The sequence below is a fragment of the Trichoplusia ni genome, chromosome 7, assembly GCF_003590095.1.
Source record: "Trichoplusia ni isolate ovarian cell line Hi5 chromosome 7, tn1, whole genome shotgun sequence".
Classification (NCBI taxonomy): domain Eukaryota; kingdom Metazoa; phylum Arthropoda; class Insecta; order Lepidoptera; family Noctuidae; genus Trichoplusia; species Trichoplusia ni.
Window position 1 is genome coordinate 5,750,883 of NC_039484.1, and position 27,490 is coordinate 5,778,372.

The window sequence follows — 27,490 nt, forward strand, 5'->3', positions numbered from 1 at the left end:
ATTAAATTCACACTCATCATAAGCCACTTGGTGAAGAGCGCGAACCGCCAAGTATGGTGCTGATGCAGTACCAAATGTCACCGTCATCAGTTCGTACTCTTCTATTTCATTTTCAGGATTATCCCTCCAAAGTATGCGCTGAAATATTGTGTCCTTCCGGTTAACTAAAACTTGCCGATACATTTTAACTATATCGGCAACCAAACATATTTGATATGATCTCCAGCGCATAATAATATGGCGAAGTTCTGCCTGTAAGGGAGGTCCAATCAACAAATTGTCATTAAGTGACATCCCATTTGAACCCTTACAGGAAGCGTCGAATACGACTCGCACCTTGGTCGTATCCCTGTCTTCGCGGATGACAGCGTGATGTGGTAAGTATATAGCTTCTTTACATTTTCTTTTATCCTGTGATACCTTTTCCATATGCTGCAATTCTGAATATTCATGTATGACCTTTTTGTAATCTTGTTTTAATGTATCATTCCTTCCTAATTTTAATTCTAAGCTTTTCAGTCTTTTTTCAGCTATAGCTTTTGACTCGCCATACTTACCAACCAGCTCTTCATCCCGCAAAGGTAATCTTACGATGTACCTTCCTGCTTCATTACGCAATGTAGAAGTTGTAAACAATTGTTCACATTTGACTTCATCCTCCGTGAGCATCTTTTTTGTTCCAGATGGTTCCGCCTCTAACTCCCAAAATTTTCGCAACATAATATCATCATCTTGGACACTAGAATGCATCACGGCAATATGTGACTGAATGTTAGGATCATTGTCTACTTCGACCGCCCCCGACAATATCCAGCCTAAAGCGGTGCCTTGCGCTAAGAGCGTCCCGCTTAAGTTCTTCTTTAAACCATCCCGAATAACCTGGCTGTATATTTCAGCACCCAATAAAATGTCAATTTTATTAGGCCTAAAATATTCGGGATCAGCTAACTCGTTGTCGTCTAAGTCTACCCATTCTACCCTGGTTACCCTGGTAGCTGGGAGAAGGCCCGTGACTGACTTAAGAACGTAAGCGTGCATCTGCAATCTGAAGGTTGGATCGACTCTAGAGCCAATCGTGACTACTACTTTGGCAGTCGACGTAGTACTTTTCTGACCACCTACACCTATCACTGTATTTTTTGAAGGTATTTTCTTTAAACCCAAATACTGGACCATGGATTCCGTTACAAAGGATCCCTGTGATCCTTGATCCAGTAACGCCCTAACCACCCGGTAAGTCCCATGTTTCGACTCAGCTTTTAATAAAGCTGTGGTTAATAACACCGCTTGCCTGATGTTTCCTGTCGAAAGGCATGAGACTATTGGTTTATCGTCCGCTTTTGCGGCAACATCTTTTTCCTCATTAGCAACCGATGAGGTTCCCTCGTGAGCAGCCGAGCTACCCTCACCAACAGCCGACCCAGAAACACCCGTGGGGTGTAACAGAGAATGGTGGCGGCGTTTACACACCTGGCACCTGTGAGTATTTCTGCAGAACCTAGCAGAGTGGTTACTATTTAAGCAAAGAAAACATAAATTCTTTTCTTGCACGATATTTCGACGGCTATCTACCGACTCTTTAGAAAACTTTGGGCAAGAGGAAATTCTATGATCAGCTGAACAATATCCGCAAGTAACATTTTTTATTTTATCTTTTGTTACGTGAAACGACTGTGTACTTTTGGGGTTTTTATCTGTTTTGCTATCGAGATTTTCCAAACCACGGAAGCGACTTATTAAAAATTCACTAAACAGGTCAAACGTGGGAAAATCATCTTTGGAATCTGATGCAACTTGAAACTCCCAGACTTTTCTAGTTTCTCTATCTAACTTTGTACTCACGATATGAATTATCATGATGTCCCAAGAAGCAACATCAATTCCTAAGTTTTTTAATGACCCCAAACACTCAGATGTTGTACTGATTAACCTTTTAATATCCGTAGCTGATTCTACCGTTAAAGCCTTTTGCCCAAATAGACGTTTCAATAGACCGTTTGCCAGAAATCTTTTGTTGTTATACATCGACTCTAACTTTTTCCAACTTTCCTTATAATTATCAGAAGTAACATTTACATTTCTTAACAAGTGTTCTGCGTCTCCGGTTAAATATCCTTTCAAATAATACATTTTTTGTGCATCATCCAGCCTTTTATTATTATGAATTAACCCGATAAATAAGTCCCGAAAGGTCTGCCACTCGTGGTATTTACCGGAGAACACAGGAATTTTTACTTCTGGTAATTTAAAATTTGAAACTTCATTATTATTTCCTGGAATACTACTTGTATCACTACATGGCATCGTCTTACGTTTACACAACAATTCTTTTAAATCACTTTTATATAGCACGTAAGTTTCCTCTACCTCATCATACATACCATTTTTGTGATACTCTGAACTAAACAACTCTGACCGTTTAATTTCGCTAATTATTTTTAAGTGCGTAGTATAAAACATATTCCAATGTTGTTCCAGGCTTTCCAAACGAGTTTCTATATATGAAGCCGTAAGCCGATCTTTTGGACATTTTTTAAAATTTATTTTAGCCTTTATAATTTTGGACTTAAGGTCCTCTTGGATATCATTATATGAATCCATTTTTATAAGCAAGAAAAAACACAACAGGAAATACACATACACAATAGAAGAAAACAATTTAAACTTATAATAATAGCATTACACTACTACTAATTCAACTTAATGTCTCTCACTTCGAACTTCTTCAAAATTATCACTTTAGACCGAATCACAATTCCTTAAAATTTTACAAGTGTTTCAGCAACCGACTATTTTTGAAATTTGGACATAGGTTCCCCGTTCCAACCACTTTTTGTAAAAATATTTTACAAGTCCGAAACTACTACTGAGACTGCACTTTTCAATATTATGTAAATGTACTCACAGTTTTTCTTCCGAATTACTATTTTTCTCACTAACAATTACCACTTGCACCGTTCAAGTGGCGCCCTCTGCTTGAACTCCGCTTCACCTCCCTAGCGCCGCTCCTCCAGGGTGTCCACATCCAGTCCCAGCTGCCTTGGCTCCAACAGGCTGCTCCAGACTGCAACTCCACCCGGCTCCACCTCCAAGGCACCTCTCACCTGGTGCCTCCTCTTGAAGGGGCTGCTCTGGACAGCGATCCACTGTCCAGTCACGGCGCGTAGGGTGGTAATCACTACCACCACCGGTGACCACCAAAAACACTCACGACCATATCCAACTCGAAGGACCATGTAAAACCCGAGGTCGACTTCCGAGGGATATAAATAACACCACAGATTACGTCACTTCCCGTTTATTAAATATAATTAGTTACACGTAACCCCGATAGGTGCGCTGCTCACACAAAATAAAATTAATAAATACTACCTAACCAAATGCATGTAACGAAACCATAGCGCGATCTAAATCGACGCCAACGCCATCTATCGAGCGCCGCGACAACTCGTGACAATAATTCAGTAGAAATGTTGATCGCGCTATGATTTCGCTCCAGATCTATACAAGTGCAGTAACTTAACCATTTAACACTTTCATTGATCAAATATTAACAAATTATCGTATTTCAAAAACAGTTACGACCATACTCAAGGTATAAACTATTTTTTATGTATGCAACGCCCTATGACATTTGATCCGTAGACAAGTATAACTTTCAGAGCTGATTACTGAATATGAATAGAATAGCTGAAATATACTGAAGGGAGTAATCGATGTTGAAAAAGTACGTCAGATACATTTTAGTGAGACGGAACCACTATGGACCCAAAATAACGTAGAGTTACAATGTAGGTTTCCATTATTTGTATTAACAACGTGCAGTTCAGTTATCACAATGCGTTGCATACTTTGAACCTGTTTATGTCTGAGTACAAGTGGGATTACACAATTTTCTTCGGTTTGTTTTACTACTCCGTTTTATCGGATACCAACCAATGTTTCGATATTATACTAACTACTAACATCATACGCCATCAATAAAAAAAACTTATATCTCAATCCGATAAAACAGACCAGGAAAACGGACACCCATGTGTAAATGGGCCGAAGTAAAGTCATAAGGTTAAAATTCTTGTCAAGAAAGTTTGAAACTACTTTCGGCAAAATTTGATGATAACATAACGAAACATATCGAAACATTTAAGAAATTAAAATTTATGAAGCATTAGGGATATACATATAATGACCAAAAATTTACTATTTGGAATACATTTTACCATACTTATACAGATACATAATATATCAAGACACAGAATAAATTATAACATTTATACTACATACAATATGTTCACAGGGGATTATAGGGTTGCGTCTTACACTTTGAAGAACAGCGTATAAAAAACTATACAATTATGAATGTTATCACGTCTAAAGACGTACACTGTCCGACAAAGTGTTAAGTTTAAAATGGTAGCTGTCAATTTAATAAGCGGAGTTCCTTACCTTAATGTCATAAAACAAAGTTGAGGTTTCACACTTAAAAACAAAGAGATGGACATTATGAATGTGAGCTCTATTTGTCTGTGGTACAATAGAGCTGAAAGAAGTGAGCGATTTGGCTGTGGAAATTAAGGAATTTATCAATACCATTTACAGGTCTTATCATATGTGTTCCATTAAAAGTAATCGCAGCACCATCCTAGCCTTTCTCAATTATGTTGGGAACGGATTAGTATGTATCAGAGGAGGGACTGTCTCCATCCGTAACGACTGTCAAAGTTGTGTAAATAACAGCCAGCCACGGGCTAATGACAATTTAAAGGGCCAAGTGGATATTTCCATTATTTAATACCAATATAATTATGTCTATCTTTAGCCAGATAACTAACAAAAAAAGAGGTACGATTTTGACAGCTACCATTTAAAACATTCGTCAGACGCTACATAAACATGACATGCGTTCATGCATCAGGCACATATTACTTTGATTTATCACCTTCTATTTGCCACCACGGAGTTTCATCTGTTCAATAACAAAATTTTTATTTACCGAAGTTCTTGGTACATTTTATATAGAATTGGGAATGATGTTGAGGTCAATTTCAATAAGATGGATATCTTATTGAAACCCACGGATGTGGATCGTTTTTATACTCGAGATTTGAGACAATTTGTACGTCAATATCCCGTTTCTTGCTGGAAAAAATAAGGCTACGCCATATTTCATGGAAAAAATTTCTAAATTAGCCGAGAAACATTACTATTTCGTCAGTCAGGCACATGAATTTAAAATATTGTATTCATGACTGTTTAAACACACCCAGACTCAGAACAAGCATTCGTAGATCAAACAAACTCTTGTCCTATGCGAGGTAAGACCCGCGACACGACACGTTCAGTGAGTGGGTTTGACTTAGTGACTTCAACCACTCTGATATCCGTGCAGTTTAACAATAAATACAGCTTATATATACATTTTGATTTACAATTACGTAAAAGAAATACAGAAATTTTACTGCCATTCATTTTCTATTGGTAGTAATCATCTCCACAAAAAAAAAATACGTGTTCTTATATTTCTCATGATCTAACTGACTAAATAGATAGTTCCTTTTCTCATTCCCATTAAGCTATATAAATTGTACTAAGAACAAAATAAACGTACTGGCTCATAGATGAAGAAATTTTGAAGAAATACTTTGAGTGTATACTTTAAGTGCCAATCTAAGACGTCTTTACGCAGTTCAGTAAAGACTAACTTTAACGCCACAAGACAGTACAAAATAGTCCTTAACGCTATTAGAATAGAATACAATTTAGTTTACATGATAAGGTTCAATTTGGTCCTACGAAGTTCGACCAGAATTTGTTTTACTAGCCTTTATGTTAGAAAGAGGCTCAGCCTTAAATTTGTATTGCTGTTTTTCGTGTTGTTCGTTTTAATTGTATTTCCAGAAAAGCAAATTAAATAAAAAGTTATTAAAACTTGGATTTTTCTAGGTGACTAGAATAGAATAGAATAGACTTTAAATTAATTAATACTAATAGAAATATAATAATATAAAGTAACGTTGATTTTAAGAAATGTAAGTTCAAAAATCCTTCGAAAAAGAGCTTTAAAATATCACTAACTGAAAATAACTCAGAGACTTACTTTCCGGCAAACATTACTCTATTATTAAAAACATGTACGTTGAGCATATTTCCAACAAAAACAGGCTTAAGAAACGAGGTCTCAAGAATCTATATACAACTTTGTAACATAGTCCGTAAGGTATAAATTAGCACATACCAGTGATCAGTCTTATATTCTCGTGTCTGGCGTCGAGCTGTCTCTGTCGTTCCTCAGCTGACGGCGCGGTCGCTCCCACTTCTGACTCCTCGACTTCTTCAGGACAACTTTGGACTACCGCTCTGGTACAATAATGTTTAATAAGTAAGAAGAGCAATACGACAGAATTAGCTCAAAAAGGGGATCGTTTTTTTTTAGCCTTCAGTCCCCCTAGAAAAAATCAAAATCAAAAGTTTTTATTTCAAGGAGGCTGTTTTACAGGCCCTATCAAAACGTTAAAATATGACTCTAGGTGAACGGTTCCAAAATGTCATTCATATGGAGAAGAACCGGCAAGAAACCCCATAAGTTCACTGATGGGCTGGTCTTTAGGTCACATACACAAAGACACCCGGACTCACAACAAGCATTACACAAGTCGCGCAGTAGGCTTAACTTGTGTTTGACTGCACGGATAGCCGAGTGGTTGAGGTCATCACGCCAAACCCACGTTGCGCGGCGTGTCGCGGGTTCGATCCCCGCGTAGGACAAGCATTTGTGTGATCCACGAATGCTTGTTCTGAGTCTGGGTATGCACGTGAATTGTGTGTTTGTGAAACACCCCGCGACACAAGGATTAAATTCCTAAGTGCGGGAGCAGTTTAAAAAAAAAACTTGGCGACCTTAACCACTCGCCTATACTTTGTCATAGTCTCTACATAGCGGAACAGTCTTGGTCCATTACCTGATAGCCTGTATCCATGTATGTATGTCCTTGGGCCTGTGCACCCTCAACTCGAACATCTCAGGCTCCGTAGGGCCGGAACAGATGAGGTACAGGCCGCGACCTTCAGCGCCAGCCTTCTCTCTCACTAGGAGCTTCACTAGGGATACAACGCCCGTCTGGGGATGAAGATATAATGTTGGTAAGTCAGGCTAAGTACTTAGGATTGGATTGTATAGTGTTGGGTGTAAGGGCAGAATTTGTTATAGGTACAGTGGTGTATATTTTACTGTTAGATATAGTTAATCGATTGCACATGAAAAATGATCTGAAAGATTTCCCCAGAAATTCTACATTAAAAATACACTCATGCGTTACAGTGGTTTGAGAATACAGCCTAGAGTAGACTATACATAGGCGGTGAAAAGAAGGTATTCTTTGTATAATGGTTCACTTCTAATGTACAATACATTCCGAATTTATTTACTCCTGTACCTTAACCATGTTAAAATATAATATCATAAAAAGCGAACCCATTTTAAATACTCGTTAAAAACTTAAGGAAAACGTACCTTATTATCAGGCGTAAAGAACGTATATTTGTTGTTGTTGTCGTGTAAGAAGAACAGTACGTCGGTGAGTACTATTACGAGGAGAGTCTGCATCTTGCTGCGGCCCTGCATTAGCGTTGCTACGCCTTCGAACCTGAAATAAAAACATAATAAGTGCATCTTGTTTTATTAGAGTATATTATGATGCACGGCGATAGTGCCTTTTGAAAATGTTAAATGATTGATGTTAACAGATTAAATACGAGTGCATTTTAAACTCTCGAAGTTTTCACACCATGAACCCTTGACAAAACCGGGTCATAAGTCGGTCAATCACGATTAAAATTTGCTACTATGTATGTTTAAAGAAACAAAATTCGCTAATAGAAATGACAATAAGTATGAAAAGGAATTATATTATTTACGAAGATAGCCTACCTCCGGAAGTAAGAATAAGAGTAGCTGCGAAAGCGAGATAGCGATACACATCATATATGAGCGTTTCACTTCAAAAACCAGTTTTTTTTTAAAAGAAAGACTCCCGCACTAAGAAATGAAATCCTTGTGTCGCGGGGGATTTTACAAACATACAATTCACATGCACAAGGACACCCAGACTCAGAACAAGCATTGGTGGATCACACAAACGCTTGTCCTACGCGGGGATCGAACCCGCGGCATGTTGCGCAAAGTGGTTTTGAAGTGATGACCTCAACCACTCAGCTATCCGTGCTGTCAAGAAATTATTGTGGAAACAAAGTTGTCGCAGTTAGAGTCAAAAGAGGTCTAGACCAATTCACGACTTTAAGGACAATAATATTCCACTCACTTCAAGCTCCTATTCCCCTGCAATATATCGCTCTTCTTGAACTTGCGTCCCCTGAAGTTAGCGAAGGACTTCGCGTCGATGCGGTGGTAGATCTCCAGCTTGCGGTCTTCGCGCTCCTTGGCTGCCACTTGGTTGTCTACGTCTACTAGGATTTCCTGGAAAGGACGTATGTTTCATTAGACGTCCTCAGTCATTTTTGTTGGTTTTAGTGTAATTTTCTCACCAACGTCTAAAAAGGAGAGATTCTCAATTTGTACTTTAGTATTATTTTATGTATGTTCTTATTGAATATCTTTGTTTTTTTATAAGCGGTTTCGCATAATTGTTTTAAGGAATTATCCAACATTATCCTAGCCTCTTCATAAATATGTTTGGGTCGTCAGTTTACAAGGAGCGACTTCTTATTCAAAATAAATATCCTAATTCATTTAAAGTAAAAAATAAAAAATATGAGCCATATATCCTCAGTTATAATCCAATTAAAACTCTTTGACCTACCCTTTTACAGACTAGGTCAATTAGAAAAGGAAAACTACGCTTGTTGCTATCGACTGTCATGATGAGTAATTAGACAGTTTTATGACTGAGTACATTTTAAACAACTTGTTTAAGGTTTCACTAAGTGTAAAGATAAATGATAAACACGGACAATCAATCAATCCACCTAAAATTCTATTGATAATTACAATCAAAAACAGGCTAAGGGGTATAGTATGGTAAAATGTACTCTAATACCATACGGTATGGTTCAGTTTACCTTGACACCACACAAAGCTTTCTGTAAGAGCTCCCTCTCGTTGACGTCATCGCCGGCCGTCTTCAGAAGCGGCTCCAGCAGCAGCGGGTATTTGGTTAGTCTTTGTGCGACGAATAACACACATTCTGGTACACCCTGTATGCGACATAGATGTTTTATAGTTAATTTTGAATTGAAATAAAGATATGATTAGTTAAGGTTTTGAGCATTGATTCCCACGGTTGCTCACTGCAGTTTGGCAATTTCAGATTCCAATATTTGGGATCTATTTGATACATCGTTTGTCATACATATCTGTTATAATATAGTAATTTGTGAATCATGCGCCTTGCAACACTGGTATAATATTTTGTCTATCGCTTTTTTATCTTATATATACTCTGTGAACATTATTAGTGACGCTACACGTTTTTCAATTATATCCAAAGTTATTAAAGTTATTTCTTATCAAATCAAGAAGTATATTCATTTATTTCATCAGGTTATGGGCCCAGAAAGCCTAGAAATATAAAGTGTTGAAAAAAGAAAAAAAAAAAAAACGTGACATTGAACTTAGTGTTGAAAAATTAGTGCTCAAGTCCAATAAACGTATAATATGACTACAAATAATCAAACAGCATTAATTGAAAAACTAACTGGCCGCGAAAACTACGCAACGTGGCGTTTTGCAATGCAAACGTATCTTCAGCACGAGGAGTTGTGGGACTGCATAGAATCCGACAGTGAAAAGGATCCGAAACGAGATACGAAGGCGAGAACAAAAATAATCCTCTCTATTGATCCTATAAATTATGTACATATTCAAGAGGCTCGCACCGCTAAAGAAGTATGGACTAAGTTATCCGCAACATTTGATGACTCTGGGCTGACACGCAGAGTTGGACTACTGCGTGATCTGTGTAACACGTCACTAACGGAATGTCGAGATGTCGAAGAGTATGTAAGCAAAATAATGAATACCGCTCATAAGCTCAGAAATATAGGTTTCAAGGTCGACGATGAGTGGCTTGGAACGATGCTGCTCTCTGGTCTGCCAGACACTTATAAGCCCATGATAATAGCAATAGAAAGCTCAGGCATGAAAATCACTTCAGATTCAGTCAAAGCAAAATTATTACAAGATGTTAGACCAGTAGAAAATGAATCAAAAGCGTTCGCAGTAAATAAAAAGTTTCACAAGACATTAAAGAAACAGTCAAAAGGACCAAGGTGCTACACCTGCAATAAATATGGACACAAAAGCCCAGAATGCAGATCCAAAGTTAAGGATACAGTGCAAAAATCTAGTAGTTCCTCATCGTATGCTGCTGCATTTATAGCGACAAATGTACAATGTGATTCCTGGTATATTGACTCGGGCGCATCCTCTCATATGGTCAAAGATAAAAGTTTGCTACAGAATGAAACTACCTCTGTTATCAAAAATATAAGAGTAGCCGACAATAAAGTGTTATCAGTGCAATGCTCAGGACAAGTAAGTTTAAATACCTACAATCAAAAAGGTCAAGAAAACAAGATTCTGTTTAGAAATGTCTTGTATGTTCCAGAACTTGCTACTAACCTACTATCAGTAAGTCAGATTATAAACAGTGGTGGCCAAGTAAGATTTGACAAAACTGGTTGTGTTATTATGAACAACAGAAGTCAGATAGTAGCAACAGCTAGCATTATCAACAACATGTACCGGCTGAATATGCCTGGAGCAGGCTATGCATGCATGTCAGATGTTGAAGAACAAGATGTCTTCCTATGGCACCAAAGAATGGGACACCTAAATTTTAATAGTTTAAAGAGAATGTCTGAAAACACAGACCATGTAATTTTCTCCGCTAAAACAGAAAAACTGACATGTGTCACGTGTAAGGAAGGTAAACAGACTAGGTTACCTTTTAAAAGTGAAGGAAGCAAGGCAAAATGTCAATTAGAATTGGTTCACTCGGACATATGTGGACCTATGGAAACACAAACACTAGGTGGTGCTAAATATTTTATAACATTCCTTGATGACTACTCAAAGAAAATTTATGTGTATTTTCTTAAACATAAATCTGAAGCATTAGAAAAATTCAAAGAATTTAGACAAGAAGTAGAAAATCAACTAAGCACTAGTATAAAAATCCTTAGAACAGATAATGGATTAGAATATGTAAATAAGAATTTCTCCGAATATCTGAAAGCAGCAGGTATCATACACCAGACGACTACACCCTATTCTCCTGAACAAAATGGGACTGCCGAGCGCATGAATAGAAGCCTAATTGAGAGAGCAAAATGCATGCTTCTAAATGCTAATCTACCTAAACAATTTTGGGCCGATGCAGTTCATACAGCGGCATATGTAATAAACCGTTCTCCAACTCAGTCTCTATTTTTTAAAACACCAGAAGAATTGTGGTCGGGGCATAAACCAAGTGTGAAACACATGCGTATATTCGGCTGTGAAGCTATGGTACACATACCTCAAGAGAAACGAAAGAAGTGGGACCCTAAGGCACAAAAACTGATATTTATTGGCTACTGTGATCACACCAAAGGCTATAGATTCTGGATGCCGAAAACTAAAAAGGTGATCAAGAGCAGGGATGCCACATTTCTAGAATCAACTGTCAAAAGAGACTATGTACAAGTAGACTTAACTGAGAAGAATTCAACTATGAACGATAAAATTAGTGAAGAAAATATCACTGAAATTGAAGAAGGAGATACCAGTATAAGTTCATATGATACTGTGTGTGACAACAAATCTAGTTCTGACAGTGAATATATACCAGACATCAGTTTTAATTCTCCTCCAGTTAGCAACATTACTCTGAGACCAAGAAAACACAGAGTTGAAAAAGGAAAACAAGATGATTTAGTAGAACGGATTTACTTGTGTCAACATGAATGCAACTTGACAGATGTACCTATGACATATAAAGAAGCAATCAACTCAACAGATAGAGATAATTGGATGAAATCTATAAGTGAAGAACTTGACGCCCATAAGAAAAATAATACTTGGACACTAGTAGAGAAACCCTCAAATGCTAAATTGATAAACTGCAAATGGGTGTTCAGAATTAAAGACGAACCAACTGGACTGAGATATAAATCGCGTTTATGTGCAAAAGGCTATGCTCAAACTAAAGGCATTGACTATCATGAAACCTTTGCCCCCACAGTGAGATATGACTCGATAAGATTGTTACTTTCCACAGCTGTACAAAACAACCTTAAGATGATGCAGCTAGATGTCAAGACAGCATTTCTGTATGGAGAGCTTGAAGAGACTATATTTATGAAACCTCCAGAAGGGCTAGAGCATGATGAAAATATGGTTTGTAAATTAAATAAGTCACTTTATGGACTGAAACAAGCTCCCAGGTGTTGGAACAGTAAATTTGACTCAATACTCAAAAGATTTGGCTTTGTTAACAGTCCAGCTGACCAATGTGTGTATGTTGGGACAGTTAATAAGAGCATATGTTATTTGTGTCTGTATGTAGACGATGGACTATTATTTTCAACTGACAAATTAGCACTTAAAGAAATTACTGAAGAATTGCAGACTATCCTTGAAATCAAAATTATAACTGAACCTTGTAACTTTGTAGGAATGCAAATTAAACAGTTTAATAAGTCCATATTCATACATCAAACAAAATATACAGAACAAATTTTACAGAAATTTAACATGAATGAAGCAAATCCCAATAGTATTCCGGTAGATCCTCACATGAAACTATGTAAAGAAGAAGGAGAAGCAGACGCATCAATACCCTACAGAGAAGCAGTCGGCTCCCTGATGCACCTGGCTACAGTGAGTCGACCAGATATAATGTTTGCTGTCAGTTTGGTGAGTCGCTTTCTCAATTGTTATAAACAATCACATTGGAACGCAGTTAAAAAGATTTTTAAGTATCTGAGAGGTACAAAAGACTATGGGTTGTGTTACACACAGACTCCACAAGCTGCAGAAGTCACTGGCTACAGTGACGCAGACTATGCAAATGATTTGGATACACGCCGTTCAGTCACCGGTTATGTATTCATCAAAAATGGAGCAGCTGTAACTTGGTGCAGTCAGAGACAGCAAACAGTTGCTCTCTCTACAACAGAGGCTGAATTCATGGCGGCATGTGCTGCCACTAAAGAGACTATGTGGTTAAAGCAAATTTTAGGTGATATTAATCAGTATCTACAAGACTCTATGTATTTATTTTTAGACAGTCAGAGTGCTATTAGTATCATTAAAAATATAAATTTCCATAAGAGATGTAAACATATTGAAGTTAAATATCACTTTATCAAAGAAAAATATCATCAAAAGGTTATTGTACTTAAGTATGTTAGTACTGGTAATCAATATGCAGACATTCTCACAAAAGCATTATCAAAAGACAAATTTCAATTTCTTAGAAATAAACTAGGAATGTGTTCATATAATTCACTATGTATTAATACTTAAGAGGAAGATATTGTTTAAATAGTCTTGTACTTGGTGTCTCTATAGAAAGTTTCATTTTGATTTTTATGATTTATGTTTCTTTACCACATTGTTTGGTTTATATGTAATTAGTTTATAAGTATTAATTATTCTTTTGTTGATAAGGCTTAAATTCAGGAGGAATGTTATAATATAGTAATTTGTGAATCATGCGCCTTGCAACACTGGTATAATATTTTGTCTATCGCTTTTTTATCTTATATATACTCTGTGAACATTATTAGTGACGCTACACGTTTTTCAATTATATCCAAAGTTATTAAAGTTATTTCTTATCAAATCAAGAAGTATATTCATTTATTTCATCAATATCAAAAATTTATTTTAGCAAAAAAAACGTATAAAATGTAAAATAAATCAGTAACCTTGGACCTTACTGTCTACTTTCAACCTAAAATCTTTAATTCAAGATTATTATTTGTTGGGTAGAATGACTACATGATGTCATAGGCAATTAATAACAGGAAATTGAAATTAGGTAAAATGAGGGATACATGTACATTGCAATGGGACACTAATAAAGATATTTCATTATAAAAACATACCTTTTTCCTGAGCAATGGGTTCTGTTGGCACTTCCTTATGAATCGCGAGAGTCGCGGCTCGCGCGTGCAACACTCCTTGAAGACTTCTACTGCGTCGCGGTGACGAGAACAGAACTCTCCTACAACACAAGTTATAGGTAAATTAATTAAGGAATATGTATTGTGGGAAAGTGTAAGTATAAGATTGCGTTTCCATAAGGGTTCCGTAATTCCTTTTATATCTACATCTAGTTATAAAGCTTCTAGCTAGAAATATTGAGATTCTCTTAAGTTCTTAAAAAACCGATAAAATTCCTTTTAACAATACATTCCTCCCGCGAATAAATGTTTTATACTTCATTCTTTCTAATTTATACTAATATTTGTCTATTTACCACAGATACAGAATCAAAATATATTTATTTGTAGATTCAAAGTTTTCGTAAATTATTTAGGTTCTGATCATTCAGATAAAACTGTAGATCATCACACTGCAAGTATTGCAAGAAGCGCAATAACACACTATATACGAAGTAACAGAAAAATACATTCGAGTTGCTTTATCAGCATCAACCGACACTCAAAATAATACAAAGTGTCTGAACATATGTTACACTAGCTGTTGCCCGCGACTTCGTCCGCGTGGTTAGAAGATATAAGTTCTGATTTATATCACATTTTCCATTGTATCTTCGCTCCTATTAGTCGCAGCCTAAAACATTCCTCGACCTAATCAACCCAAAAATATTTTTTCAATTTGAACCAGTAGTTCATGAGATAAGCGCGTCCAAACAAACAAGTAAACAAACAAACTCTTCAGCTTTATATATTAGTATAGATTACAGTAAAGCTAATTGAGTATAAAGTATAGCAGGAGTCACCGTAAGCCGCCTTGAGTTTCTGATGTCCGGGCGGCGCGAAGGTGTCGGCCAGGATGTCGGCGATGCTGGGCACCGTGGGCGCGGCGGCCTGGCGCGCGCGCAGGCGGGCCAGCAGCGCCGCGTGCAGCGCCCACAGCTCGTCCACGCGCGGGAACATGCGCGCCACCTGCGCCGCCGACACGCCCGCGCCGCGGACCATGCCCGCCGCGAACATCTACACACAATTATATTCTATTTTCATTTCCTTTTCATTTCTTGAAGCTATTTTGTCAATTCGCGGATCATAAAGGCCGCTAGCATTTAAAAAAATTACATTCCATTTTAAAAAAAACAACAAGTCGTCCTTGAAGCTATGTAGTCAATTCGCGGACTATAACGGCCGCGAGGGTCTGGGACAATTCAATTAAATTTCATTATTTTTTTCAAGTCACTCGTCTAACCTATGCTGTCAATTCGTCCAACGATTGTTAGAAAACGTTCAATTCGAGCAAAGGAGTATTTGAAAAAAAAATCAGTTTAGTTCTTATGACAGATTTCCAAAAAATACTGGATAAGTACGTATTTTTTTATTTTGTCTCGTAAGCAAAATTCAAAGGATGACGTAATGACGTCACCCCGTAATGTACTAGCCCCTACTACAATACATTTCACCATCTTAAGTGCTTTTCAGATCAATCTTCGTTGCTTTCAGAAGAAAATCTTTTACTATCAGAATTAGTCAAATACCCTATAAGCGCTTATAGGAAACGCTAACCTGTTACCGTTAACCAATTTATTGCAGAAATTTCAATTTTATTTGTATGTAAAAATCGTAGATCCTAGAAGAGAAAGTTTTACCCACCTTTTGCATAAGTCTGATCGTTAAACAATGATGTTTCTCCGTCAATATCAGTTCGTATATGTGTTCTTGACGTTTGGTTTCTCTATCGCCAAGTGCCCTGTAAAGGAGAACACGTTTAGAAAGAATTTCGTTTCTGCCTTTTTTTGATACAGCTCAATTTACGAGGCATCATTTTGAGTATTATAATTGTTTGGCAGGAGACAACGAGCAAAAAGAACGAATTCATAAATAGTGACATGCGTACCTAGCTCGAGCGCAAATCATCAGATGATTACCTACTTTAGACCACCATGAGTCTGGACATGAGCCGGTCAACTGACACGCCACATAGAATACATGCGCATTGACCTCCTAGCACTGAAGCCGAGTACTGGAGCCAAAATATTACTTCACTGGTTCCTGGTGGTTAAAGTCATCTTCCTTGTCATCAGTCCTTGCTAGGCACTAAGTCTTGTACCAACTGTTTTTAGGACCTTTTTACACTTAGTTTGCAAATAAACACTTTGACTTTTGCTTGTCTTTTCATCCAGTTACGAAGTTAAGTCACTAAACACATAGTACATACTTGGCTAGTCCCTTAGGAGCGCCTGCTGCCCAGGTGTCGGGCTCGGCGGCGCCCAGGCCGAGGCGGATGGCCTCGTCGCCGAGCTGCTCCGGAGTCAGGAACACCTCCGGCCACTCCGACACGCCCGCGTCGTCTGACGCGCTGTAAGGATATTGTCATACTAAATACTGGCAGGGACGGCAAGGCCAGAGGGCAGTGGCGTAGCTACGGGGAGGCGGAGGGGCGATCCGCCCCGGGCGCCACTACCAGGAGGGCGGCAATATTGAGAAAAGTTGGCAAATGATCATGTAAAATTTCGATGTTCCGCGCGTGAACGAAACATAAACAAACAGGGGTGACTTTACTTCGTGACAAATTAAATTGAGCGCCAAGCTGTGAATCCCGCCCCGGGCGACGGTGACCTCAGCTACGCCACTGCCAGAGGGCATACTAAAAAGTCTTTAAAGCGCGCTCTACACTCGCGGCGCGAAATACCGCGAAATGCGTGTCTAGATGGATTCGCGCGCACGCTTCGCAACGTTCCCCGTTCGTTGCGGGGAACGGCGCGAATCGCGCGCGAGTTAAGAGGCCGCTTTAAATGTGTTATTGCAGTGGTGCTGGCCTTACGGTTTTATGTGTGGATTTATATGCACAAGGGTAAGTTCGATCCTAACGCAGGATATGACTACTTAATGATTAATACTTATCTATTTGACATTAAGCCTCATCGACCAGTTGGACATTTAACGCTTCGAAAATTTTCTTAAAATACTGTTGTATTCCAACTTTGTTCGTGGATTAAAAACTTAAATTATACAAAATATATTTCTTTTTCGGGATCATTTAGTGAGATATGTTTTTAAACCGGTAAAATATTGTATTTTGGTCATACACAGATTTTTAAAGCAAATTCTCCCTCACAACGAATCCTGATTTTAATGAATGATCAAAGTTTCTTACTTGCTCTGGTCGTGTTTGTGATCGGAGCCATCCTTCTCGTCGTTGTAAATGTGGCTCGTGCTGCAAACACAAATAATGGCGTCAGAGCTACGTCACTACTAGACGCGATTATTGATGGCAACACAGAATAATCTCGATTCGGTAAACAAACATAAAAGACTATCTTAAATGAGCAATTTTATCTTTGATAATCAACAAGTCCATAAATCATGAATTCTAAAATAATTAGAATAGAGTTTTTTTTGGTCCCAAAAAGACAACATAATTAAGAGAATAGACTTAGTTTGAATACTTATCACCGCAATAAATTATTTACAATTACAAACAAAAACCTCACATTATTCTGTGTTGCCATAAAACAAAAACAAAATGCAAATACAGGGTCGAATCAACCGAGACATAACATGGACGACACTGTGGACCGTACAAATACTCTTACACATAAAATATTTAATACTCAATTTATTTAATTCTTATATTAATATCAGCAAAGCCTAAATAATAAGAAGAAGCAAAGAACTTACAATACGTGTCATGCAAAACTTTGATATAAAATATGAAAAAGTATATTATCAAAAGAGTTTCGTTGCTGCGTCGAATAAATCTACCATCTGTTCGAGGTTAGACATGTTTTTTGAAAAAGGAAAACTTTCTCATTCTTTTCTTTCTAAAGTATTTGCAGTAGAAGTAATATAGTGTCTGTGTCTTTAACGTGTTGCAGTAACGTTCGATATGGGTTAAATCATTAGACATTCGGTTTGTTAGTCATGTCTTGTATTCTTATATTATTCTGGCAAGCCGATCCTTTGATCCATCATGACAAGTGTCTGTAACAGGTATCGTCGGGTTTGTAATAAAATAAATCAAGCTAATTGACTTCAGTACCATCACTAGCGTGTTACGTCAAAATGTGTCATTGTTAGTTATATCATGAATGTGTTGTGTCATATTATCATATATAATAAATACTCAGATAAGTGCAAGCCATTTTCAAACTTACGTGAATACAAAAAAGATTCAAACTAGCATCTACAAAACATCCCTTTCCAGAACAACCATGCCAAAACCTTGAACAGACAACCTGTGACCTATGAACAAAATAATAAACTCCAGCAATAACGATATAACAGATGAATAACAATAAAATCTTTTATTGAACAAGTGCTACAACAATTTCAAAGAGAAATTCAAACTACCTCCGTACTTAATAGAGAGAAAGGTACACAAGTAAGGCGTCGTGGATGATTCGAGAACAATCTAGAAGAATCTCTGCTTTACACTATGTGTCATGGAGAGTTGGCGCGGTCTCGCAAAGCGCGGATGAATTACTGTGACTTTAAACTTGTGACTTGTATGTATGTTGGTAGACTGTAGTCCTGACTATGAAACTGTTTCTACACATTCTACAGAAGAAGTCTAAACCTTATGCTTAAGAATTAATATTACTTAATTGTTCTTATGTTAGCTCATTATTATATATTTATTATAGTAAACATTATTCGTACTTCGTCATATTTTATGTGTGCTTTTAGCAATATTTCCAAATTGATCTTAATTACTCTAGCCTAGCTGTAAACAATCATTATACTTTTCTACCTAGAAATGCCAACACATAAACTATTAGAAAACCACTTCGAATACCTTCAATTTATGAAGGTATATGTTGGTCTTCTGGACAATTAAAACTACGTTTATAACCATGTAAAGTCTTCTAATTATTCAATAATTACACAGCGACCTTAAGGTACAAACACCCACAGCTGACAGTCTTAAAGCGTACCAAATACTGTAGGTACTTCACTGTCAAAGAATAAACCGCAACCTACCAGGACTACATAACCGCAAGTGAACAGAAAGAGACAGATACAATAACAAACAATGTACGTGATGTATGGATGAGAGAGTAAGAAATAGGCAGCTTGCTGGCAGCATTCCCGAACTTACTGCACGCCGAGTTTGGTGGCGACGCGACGCCACGGCGAGTAGCATCCTGACTGCTTCTTGCTGTGTGTGCGCACAACACGAAACACACGTACACATGTGCCCGGCACAGCGACGGCCGGGCATGTCGAGGTGGCCATACTTAGCTATACGTACTACTTGTGTCACACCTAACATCTAACGTATCGTAGTGATTGAACCGAACATTGTAACTGATAAGGAGAAAGTATAGAGAAATTGTTTTCTAATTTTATATCGATGTGGTATGGTTGTTTGAAACAAATTGTGAAATAGATAACTTATATAACAGTTTTATGATTTTATTTTGTGTGAAGTCTTTAAGGAGACAAAATCAGTTATATTGAAATAATATATAGCGTAAAATTCGTGAAAAAGATGATTGAAAAAACAGTGTAATAAATAAGATTCCTAGTTTTAACACTCGATTATAATTTGACTTAAGTATTGATGTTACTTTGATTTTAAATTTAAGTATTTAGCCACCTCAACATCTCCACAATCCAATGATACTTATAGAAAAACATTCCGTTCACCGAAAAAAATAAATAAATAAAATACCAACGAAAACACGAAATATATAGCTTACAGGAAAAATAACATAGCATAGAAACAGCAGAGAAGAAGATATATACAAAGAGTAAATAAATAGCGAGAGTACGAAGCAAAATATATAATTATATATTTCAAATAGGTAACAGACTATATTGATATAAAACCTCTTTGCATTTGTCGCGAAAATATGGCATTAGCAAAAGGCGGGTTTCTTGACAGCCAGCCAGACTGTAGAGTTTTGTTTTACAAGCCATCATAAGTTGCAATAAAAATTATACCTTGTTTTGTCTGAAATAAAGTTTCATTCTCTTTACAAACTATGATTTATCATTTATGAAATTCGGGAGTTTCTTTCTATCATACTTAACGTTTATTGGCATTGCTCAAAGTGTTTTGATAAGTTTTTATGTAGTAGAAAGTTTATGGTGAATGAGCTTTTGTCATGTCTATTATTTATTTATCAACAAAAGCGTTACCATAGCAACGTATCAAAAATAATGACACAAAAACAATCAAGTTTTATATGAACCAGAAAGTAATACATCATAATAGTCTGTTATCTATGTTTTAAAATAACACTCGTGTTTCTTATAATATGACATTAATAAAACGGGCCTATCCAAGTTGATATTCGAATTGTTTAATATTGGGTATTGGCACTTATTCTATTGGACTTGCTTGGACTTGCTCAACTTATTTTATTCACGGTCTCTTTCCTTCCTCATACTATTAGAAAGGGATAAAATGTATATATGTTGAGTCGAACACTGAAAAGTCTCATATAAGCTCTTTATGAATTCTTTTCGTGATCTTAACCTACTAATCAAATTGCACTTGCTCTTTTCCTCAAAACTTGTTAAACTTGTGCGTTTACAAACTGTTCCACATATGTTATCTATATTAGTTGTTTTCGCAGGTCAAAAGCCAATAACACACTTCCAAATATCCATAAATGTGATGCTTTCGCTTTCTCTTTCATGTAAGAAAGAAACGTGATCAATCTAAGTTGGTGTCCAATACAATCAGTGCGGTTTGTTTATTGTGATAAGTTGTTAATGATTATAATTTTTGGAGACAAAGTTTTTATTTTTTGTTTTTTATTTGCAGACACAATTTTAGATGTATGTTGCCTGATCATTATTATGTCGTTGCTTAATTACGTTATCATATTTGTGTCAATATATTAATATTAATTACGTGAATCTGGTGAAAAGCAGTATTCAAATACCATTATGAAATGTAAAGGCAACACGACTAACTTGTCCTAAATGAGAAGAACAATAGAGTCATATCATGCTACCCTTCTCAATCCGCTTGAAAAAGACAACATGATATCATCTTATAACTTTCATAGTATTTCTAGAATGTAGGCTTTAGATTCTATGTCCCATTACAAATTATAATCAAACCACAGATCAAAATAAACTCACCAACCCTACGTGTATCATAACAATAATTATCCCAGTGTACAGAGCTATAGAAATAGCACCATTAATCAAAGAATAAAATGTATTTCTCAATAATTATAATTCATAAAAGCCCTCTCATCTGCACGCAAAACAATAAAAATCAGCGCATTCTGGGCGAATATCGTTGCAATGAAATTAAGCAGCAAAATATATGCCATACATAATCTACGCTTTAAACGTGGCATTATTTTTTTTTATTTAATGTTGGTTAGTTCTCTTTGGGTGATGTAGATGGCGTACTTACCTATTGGTGTTTTGTGATTGGCTGGAGACGGAGCTGCGCTTGCCGCTCTTGCCGCTGTTCGCGCTTAGGGATTTGCCGACCGATGTCTGTGGATGAAAGTAGATAATTAGCTATAGACATAGTATGTATCTATAGCGTTAAAGTTTTAATATTACTTCAAAATCAGGGAATAATGTAAATATTATGGTGTAAAGTGTGAATAGAAAAGTTAATGTAGTACTTATTGCATATTTCAGAATGAAATTAGTATTGAATTGACACTTACCTTAGAAGTTTTTGGCTTGTTACACTCAATTATGTAGTCTTTGCATGCATTCTGATGCACTGTCATTGTACAATCTGCGAAAATAAGTATACAAATATTAGTTTATTTGACGTCATGACATCGTCAATTTTATTTACAGCTCCTGGTAAGTGTTGGAAATATGTATAATCATAGGAGTCCTCTGACTTCCATCAGGTCCTCATATTGCAACAAGTATTGCTTTTTTCGATTCGTTCAAATCAAATCGTCTTCATACCAAATTGATAGTAATATATTTTTTTAATTTTGCTACGACATATGCATTTATCTGTAACGTTACTCAGACATATAGTGATAATTTTGGTAATCTATGTATTTATAACAAAAAGTTGAGAAAATGTTTAGTTAATCCCGCCACAATTTCACGTTAATGTTATGTTATTGGACACAGTTTTCATACTTATTTTAGCAATTTATCACTGCACTGATATTTGCAACTTGAATTTTAATCCGCCTCCCTCTCATTCACCCCGTTACACAAATTCCTGACATATTTAACGAAAGTCTGATAACTTACTATCGCAGTATAGCGATGGTTTATCGGCCAACGCACGTCCGCACCAATCACAGTCGCCGCCCGAGCCGGCCGCAGACCACGCGTGCGCCGCCTTGCGGGATTTGTCCTATAAACATTTACATATTATAAAATATTGTAGAAACCACCTCTTTTGTTTTGAAAAACAAGATAAAGATTTTTTTAACTTGTTGTGGCGCAACTTTTGTGAGATAAATGTCTAGCGGAGAACTGCGATTGAAGCTGGGTGGCTGTCATTACTAATAAGCTTTAATTTACTAGTATTCGGCTACAAATTCGCCTGCTAGATATACTCGTACATTATTCAGTCTTTCCTGGGGTCTCAGCTCCATGCAAACAGATTATCTTAAAAGAGGTCGCTTACAAATCTCTTACATCTAATTCATCGATCGCGAAATTGTCAAAGTCGGCCAAAAATTACCTTCTTCTTCCTGAAGAATAAACTGCCCCGTTTCCGTCGCTTCTCCGCGTGGTGATCAAAAGCCGCCCTGTATAACAATCAACGTTATTACCAACACAACACAACAAAGATTTAACAAGTACCCTCAACTCTGAACGTAGTGTAACTGTTTGTGTTTCAGTCTTGTTTCCGTGGCATGCAGAAAAAGCGAAAAATAACAATAATAATAAAAAATTGTTTTCGTAAAAAGTGTAATTAACGAACACATCAAGCGAAGCTTGTGCCTTTAGCATGCTAGTTTAAAAAGTGCTCGTACTGTTTTTCTCTTTTTTTTTGTATTCACTTACGGCATTTTGCAGGAATTATCTGGTGATGGAAACCTATACTGTGAGTTTACGAAAATACGGTTGAACGTCTTGCTTGCGGATTTAATCAACACTGATCTGATCACAGGTAACTGAGATTGAAGTATTCACGGTTAGCCTTTTTTAAGCGACGGGTCGATAGTATATTACTACACTATCGTCGACTGTAAACCTTTGAGGCAGTAACTTACCTGTCATACAATCGTGGTGGCAGTTACGAAGGCAGAGAAAATCCTTTGAAGCACCTTTTGCTAGTTTTATGACAGCTCGTAGTTGCAGCGTGTCGTTGCGGCGATGACCGGTGCCTAACGGTCGTTGTCCATTGTATGTGGAGCGCGATACTTACTATACGAAGAAGGCGAGGCGGTTCAGGCTGAGCTGGTCGGGCAACGCGTGACCGTTGGGTGATGGTCTCTGTCCAATGTATGTGGAGCGCGATACTCACTGCTCTAGGAAGGCGAGGCGGTGCAGGCCGAGCTGGTCGGGCAGCGCGTTGTTGCGGCGCGTGACGGGCGCCGGCGCCGCTCCCAGCGCTTCGTCGCTCTCCGACTCGCTGCCCGTCGCCCGCGCACTAGCCCCACACGTATGCTTATGTATCTACTCGCGTGATTTATCGCACCGGACGACAAAGCTTGTAGAGGTGACAAAATCAGTCACAAGGAGACGAACGGCCATGAAACCACTCATAGGGAATGACACTAGTCGAAAGACTAAAAAACTATTAAGAGGGTTACGAGCCAGTCATAGGAAATACAAAACCAGTCGAAGTGGACCGAAACGACTCGGAGTGGTACTCCTTCTACTCCACTTCTTTACAGGGAGTATGAAACCAATCACAGGGAAGACGAAATTTTCCGTAGGAGGACGGAACCACTCGGACGGGTACTAACTGACGCATAGGAGGGACTACACTAGTCTTTAAGAGTTTATTAGGTATGAATAAAAGAAAATACGAAGCCAATACGCATAACTCGAATAAACTCGAGTTAGGGTCCAATAAAAGTCTCATAAGAAGGGTGAAACCGCGATAAGGAGGAAAGTATACTTTCACTCTTAAATAAATGGAAACGCTGCCAAGTTCTTAATTCCTTGATACCACGCAACTGTAGTTTTTTTACTACATATTAGCATTAAATAAAATATAAAGAGAAAAAAATATTGTAAAGACAAACTTTAGTGCTAAGATTTCAGTGCAGAAAGATATGAAAATCGAATAAAATCTTTTCAAACGCAGTAAGACCTTATAAAAACTCGAATAAATCACGCTAGTAATACAAAAATGCAAACAATAACAAGTAAAAAAAAAAACAAAAACAATCGTCGTGTCGGGAAGTGCTAAAAACTTCAATCTGAGCAAAGCAATAGTGCAACGACAAATAAAAACATTGACTCACACATGCATAGCACACACTTCCAATATTGGGACCAATATTTGCGATGTACGTACGTTTACATGACACAAAAAAATCTGTGTGACTAAGTTATTATAACTATTTCAGCATTTATCGGGATTGACCCGAATGAAGGCCAATTTATCAGCTATCGCGTCAGCGAAGTAGCAGGTCGAACTGACCTTCTGATTAAGGACTCCGGTAGGGCCCGTAACTAGTCGGTCGATTTCGTATGAAAGATCCATCCAAAAAATTAGGCGGACATTTTTATAAAAACCATTTTAGTCCCAATACTTGAAGATGGTGAAATATTAAAACAGTGATCTATTAAATCATTTTTTTTTATTTCATGCACAAAAATTGTAGGTTTAAATGACTTATTCATAGGTATGTGAGGTTGTCGATGTTACTGTAATTCTAGGTTTGTAGATACATGGTGTGTATTTTTGAAGTTTACGAACAAAATTTTCTTAAGGAAATTACTTTTGAAAGGTTTATACTAATTCAAATGTTGTTTATTTACTAAGTGGTTTAATAATGTGTTCAATATGGCTGATGTCAGAGTGTAAGGATTTCATATTCACAGGGCTCACAAGATACATGGTTGAGGAAAATCTACACATTGTTTTATAAATATATTTTAATTTGTATACCAAATAATCAATAAGATAAGTAAGTAGAACTTTAGATCCTATTTATAAAGAGTTGAGATTCATGGACGTGTATTTTATTGTTTTAGTTGACATGTTACCAGTATTATTTTAAAGTTAATTTTATAACCGTCAATTTGGGATCGTAACAAAATATTGTGAGTCATGACGTAAAGATTTTCTTTATTGGTACTGAATTAAATTCGTATTACAGGTTATTTGAGCGTATTCGGTTCTGCGGTTCTAGAGTATTAATTAGATTGAATCTAGACTCGATTATGTCGGGAGTAGGAAGACTAGCTAACTTTGATCTTTTTGTTTCTCTGTCATTTTTACTTCTTACAGAAAAATTATGTGTCTAGCAGGGGCGGACTTAATATGTTTCTCTAGGCCTACAAAATATTGACTCTATCTATTCAAAAACACATGAACAGGTGGGTTAGTCCCTAATCGGCCTTTGTCTAAATCCACCTCTTGCTTCTTTTACTCAAAGTCTTTTGAGACTGTCAATTGTCAAGTGTACCTTCAGTACTGGATATGTAGTATGAACATATCCGCCAATTGTGTCTGGTATTAAAATCTTTTTGCGACTATCAAGTGTGCCTATATTAACAGTGTAGTGTAGTACTCACACGCTGGGCGGCGGCTGCGCCAGATGCGGCTGCACGGCGGCCACGATGCTGGGCGTGGACACGGACTTCTGCAGCGGCAGGCGCGCCGCCAGCCGCCCCGCGTCCGCCGCCGCCGCCGCGCCCGCCGCCGCGCCCGCGCCCGCGCCCGCGCGGAGGGCCGCTGTTACCTTCTCGAAGTCCTTCTGTATACGTAATTGGGATGTTATAGTAAAGATTGAAAGCATAGGTTATATATTTAATTCCATGGGTTCATAATTCTTCGTAGATATTTAGTTCCTTTTATTTTATTAAGTTATATGTAGCATGGTGAATGGCAAAATGCGATGATACTATTTGTTAATGTAACAACTTTATGTAAACGCTTTAACCGTATTTAGAAAATGATTTTGATTGGGTATGGAAGAAAAGAGAAAGATATTTTTTGTTTTTAACTACTACAGATAATAGCGGATTTTTGTTAAAAAATTCTTTAACTTTCACCAATACAGACGAGTTTTAAATATCATTTTTTAATCATCTTTTCCAGCAATAGTTTGAAACCAAGAGATAGACATGGAGTACACTAGAAGAATTAAGTGTTGAGTGGTATGCCTGCCAATTTATCAAAGTAATAACAATAAAAAAATGACTTACAGCAAGATCATTATCGTTGAGCGAGTGTGTGGAGTGCCGGACAGGACGCGGCACTTCCCCCTCCGATTCCATTGACGACAGCGACGCACTGTGACCATTTAACGCACTAAAATCAACAAAGTTCCTATAAAAAACACAACTACATACTTTTTAAGAAAACCGAGTTTTCGAAAACCGTGCAATCTCATTACAGTTCAAAGCAATAGGAATTGGCCTTTATATGATGCAAGTATTATACACACTGAAATTGTGGTAGGAAAGAGATGATACCCTATCTATACCCGGCGGTAGAAGAGTACAAAAGTATTTTCGACTTCGTGATCAAACGGCGTGACGAATTATTGAAATATACTTTTTCCTACTCCCTACGTCTTCTTTACTATTTTTACACACCGAGCTTAAGCCCTAAATAATAAGTGTTTCGGTGGTATTCTTTGTAATAATGAAATGTCTGTCGGTCAATGACTGGCATGTTTAGCCGGTTACACAGTCTGTGTAACCTAGCTATAATAGTAGTAAATAGAAAAGGAAAGGAATCTTTACTTTTTTGTCACACCAAGCTTAAGCGCAAAATAGTAAAATGTTTCGGCGGTATTCTTCGGTTTCATGAGCATGGCATGTTAAGCGAGCATATCCCTGTTTTCCTGAGCACACTGTTACCTAGTTATATAATGTGGTACATACTTGCGTTGCCTGTGCGGCTCGTGTACCCGCGGGCCGGGCTCGAGCGCGGCCCAGCTGCTGCGCCGGCCTTCGTCGCGACGCTCCCATAGGCCCCATTGCCGGGACTCGCCTGGACAAATGTTACTATTAGATATACACTAAAATAGTCATAGGAACCTCGGTTTTTTAAACAGGAAATATGTGTAATATTTTGCTCACTTCTTTGCCTCTGTGTTCAGATTAGTTTACTTCTCCCATAAAAAAGTACTGATAATTTTGTATAATAGTAATGCCAGTAGATTTAACATTGACTATGGCACCCTTGATTTAGAATTAGACCTATTTTATGATGTAAAAGGTTGTAGAAAAACTAAAA

The 27,490-nt window shown here is 37.3% G+C and overlaps 1 protein-coding gene across 1 annotated transcript in view; it reads right to left on the reverse strand.

The window, feature by feature from the left end:
* Nucleotides 1–27,490, reverse strand: part of LOC113495890 (rho guanine nucleotide exchange factor 28) — a 58,707-nt gene that overhangs the window by 11,767 nt on the left and 19,450 nt on the right. The window contains exons 6-24 of the mRNA XM_026874886.1: nucleotides 27,136–27,244; nucleotides 26,452–26,557; nucleotides 25,819–26,000; nucleotides 23,591–23,716; nucleotides 22,802–22,868; nucleotides 22,363–22,468; nucleotides 21,807–21,880; nucleotides 21,542–21,627; nucleotides 17,315–17,374; nucleotides 16,376–16,516; nucleotides 15,811–15,907; nucleotides 14,970–15,183; nucleotides 14,110–14,228; nucleotides 9,076–9,210; nucleotides 8,319–8,473; nucleotides 7,511–7,643; nucleotides 6,960–7,117; nucleotides 6,236–6,357; nucleotides 4,940–4,966 (exon numbers count right to left, since the gene is read on the reverse strand). Coding sequence (XP_026730687.1) covers nucleotides 4,940–4,966; nucleotides 6,236–6,357; nucleotides 6,960–7,117; nucleotides 7,511–7,643; nucleotides 8,319–8,473; nucleotides 9,076–9,210; nucleotides 14,110–14,228; nucleotides 14,970–15,183; nucleotides 15,811–15,907; nucleotides 16,376–16,516; nucleotides 17,315–17,374; nucleotides 21,542–21,627; nucleotides 21,807–21,880; nucleotides 22,363–22,468; nucleotides 22,802–22,868; nucleotides 23,591–23,716; nucleotides 25,819–26,000; nucleotides 26,452–26,557; nucleotides 27,136–27,244 — 2,217 coding nt within the window. The remainder of the gene's footprint in view (nucleotides 1–4,939; nucleotides 4,967–6,235; nucleotides 6,358–6,959; nucleotides 7,118–7,510; nucleotides 7,644–8,318; nucleotides 8,474–9,075; nucleotides 9,211–14,109; nucleotides 14,229–14,969; nucleotides 15,184–15,810; nucleotides 15,908–16,375; nucleotides 16,517–17,314; nucleotides 17,375–21,541; nucleotides 21,628–21,806; nucleotides 21,881–22,362; nucleotides 22,469–22,801; nucleotides 22,869–23,590; nucleotides 23,717–25,818; nucleotides 26,001–26,451; nucleotides 26,558–27,135; nucleotides 27,245–27,490) is intronic.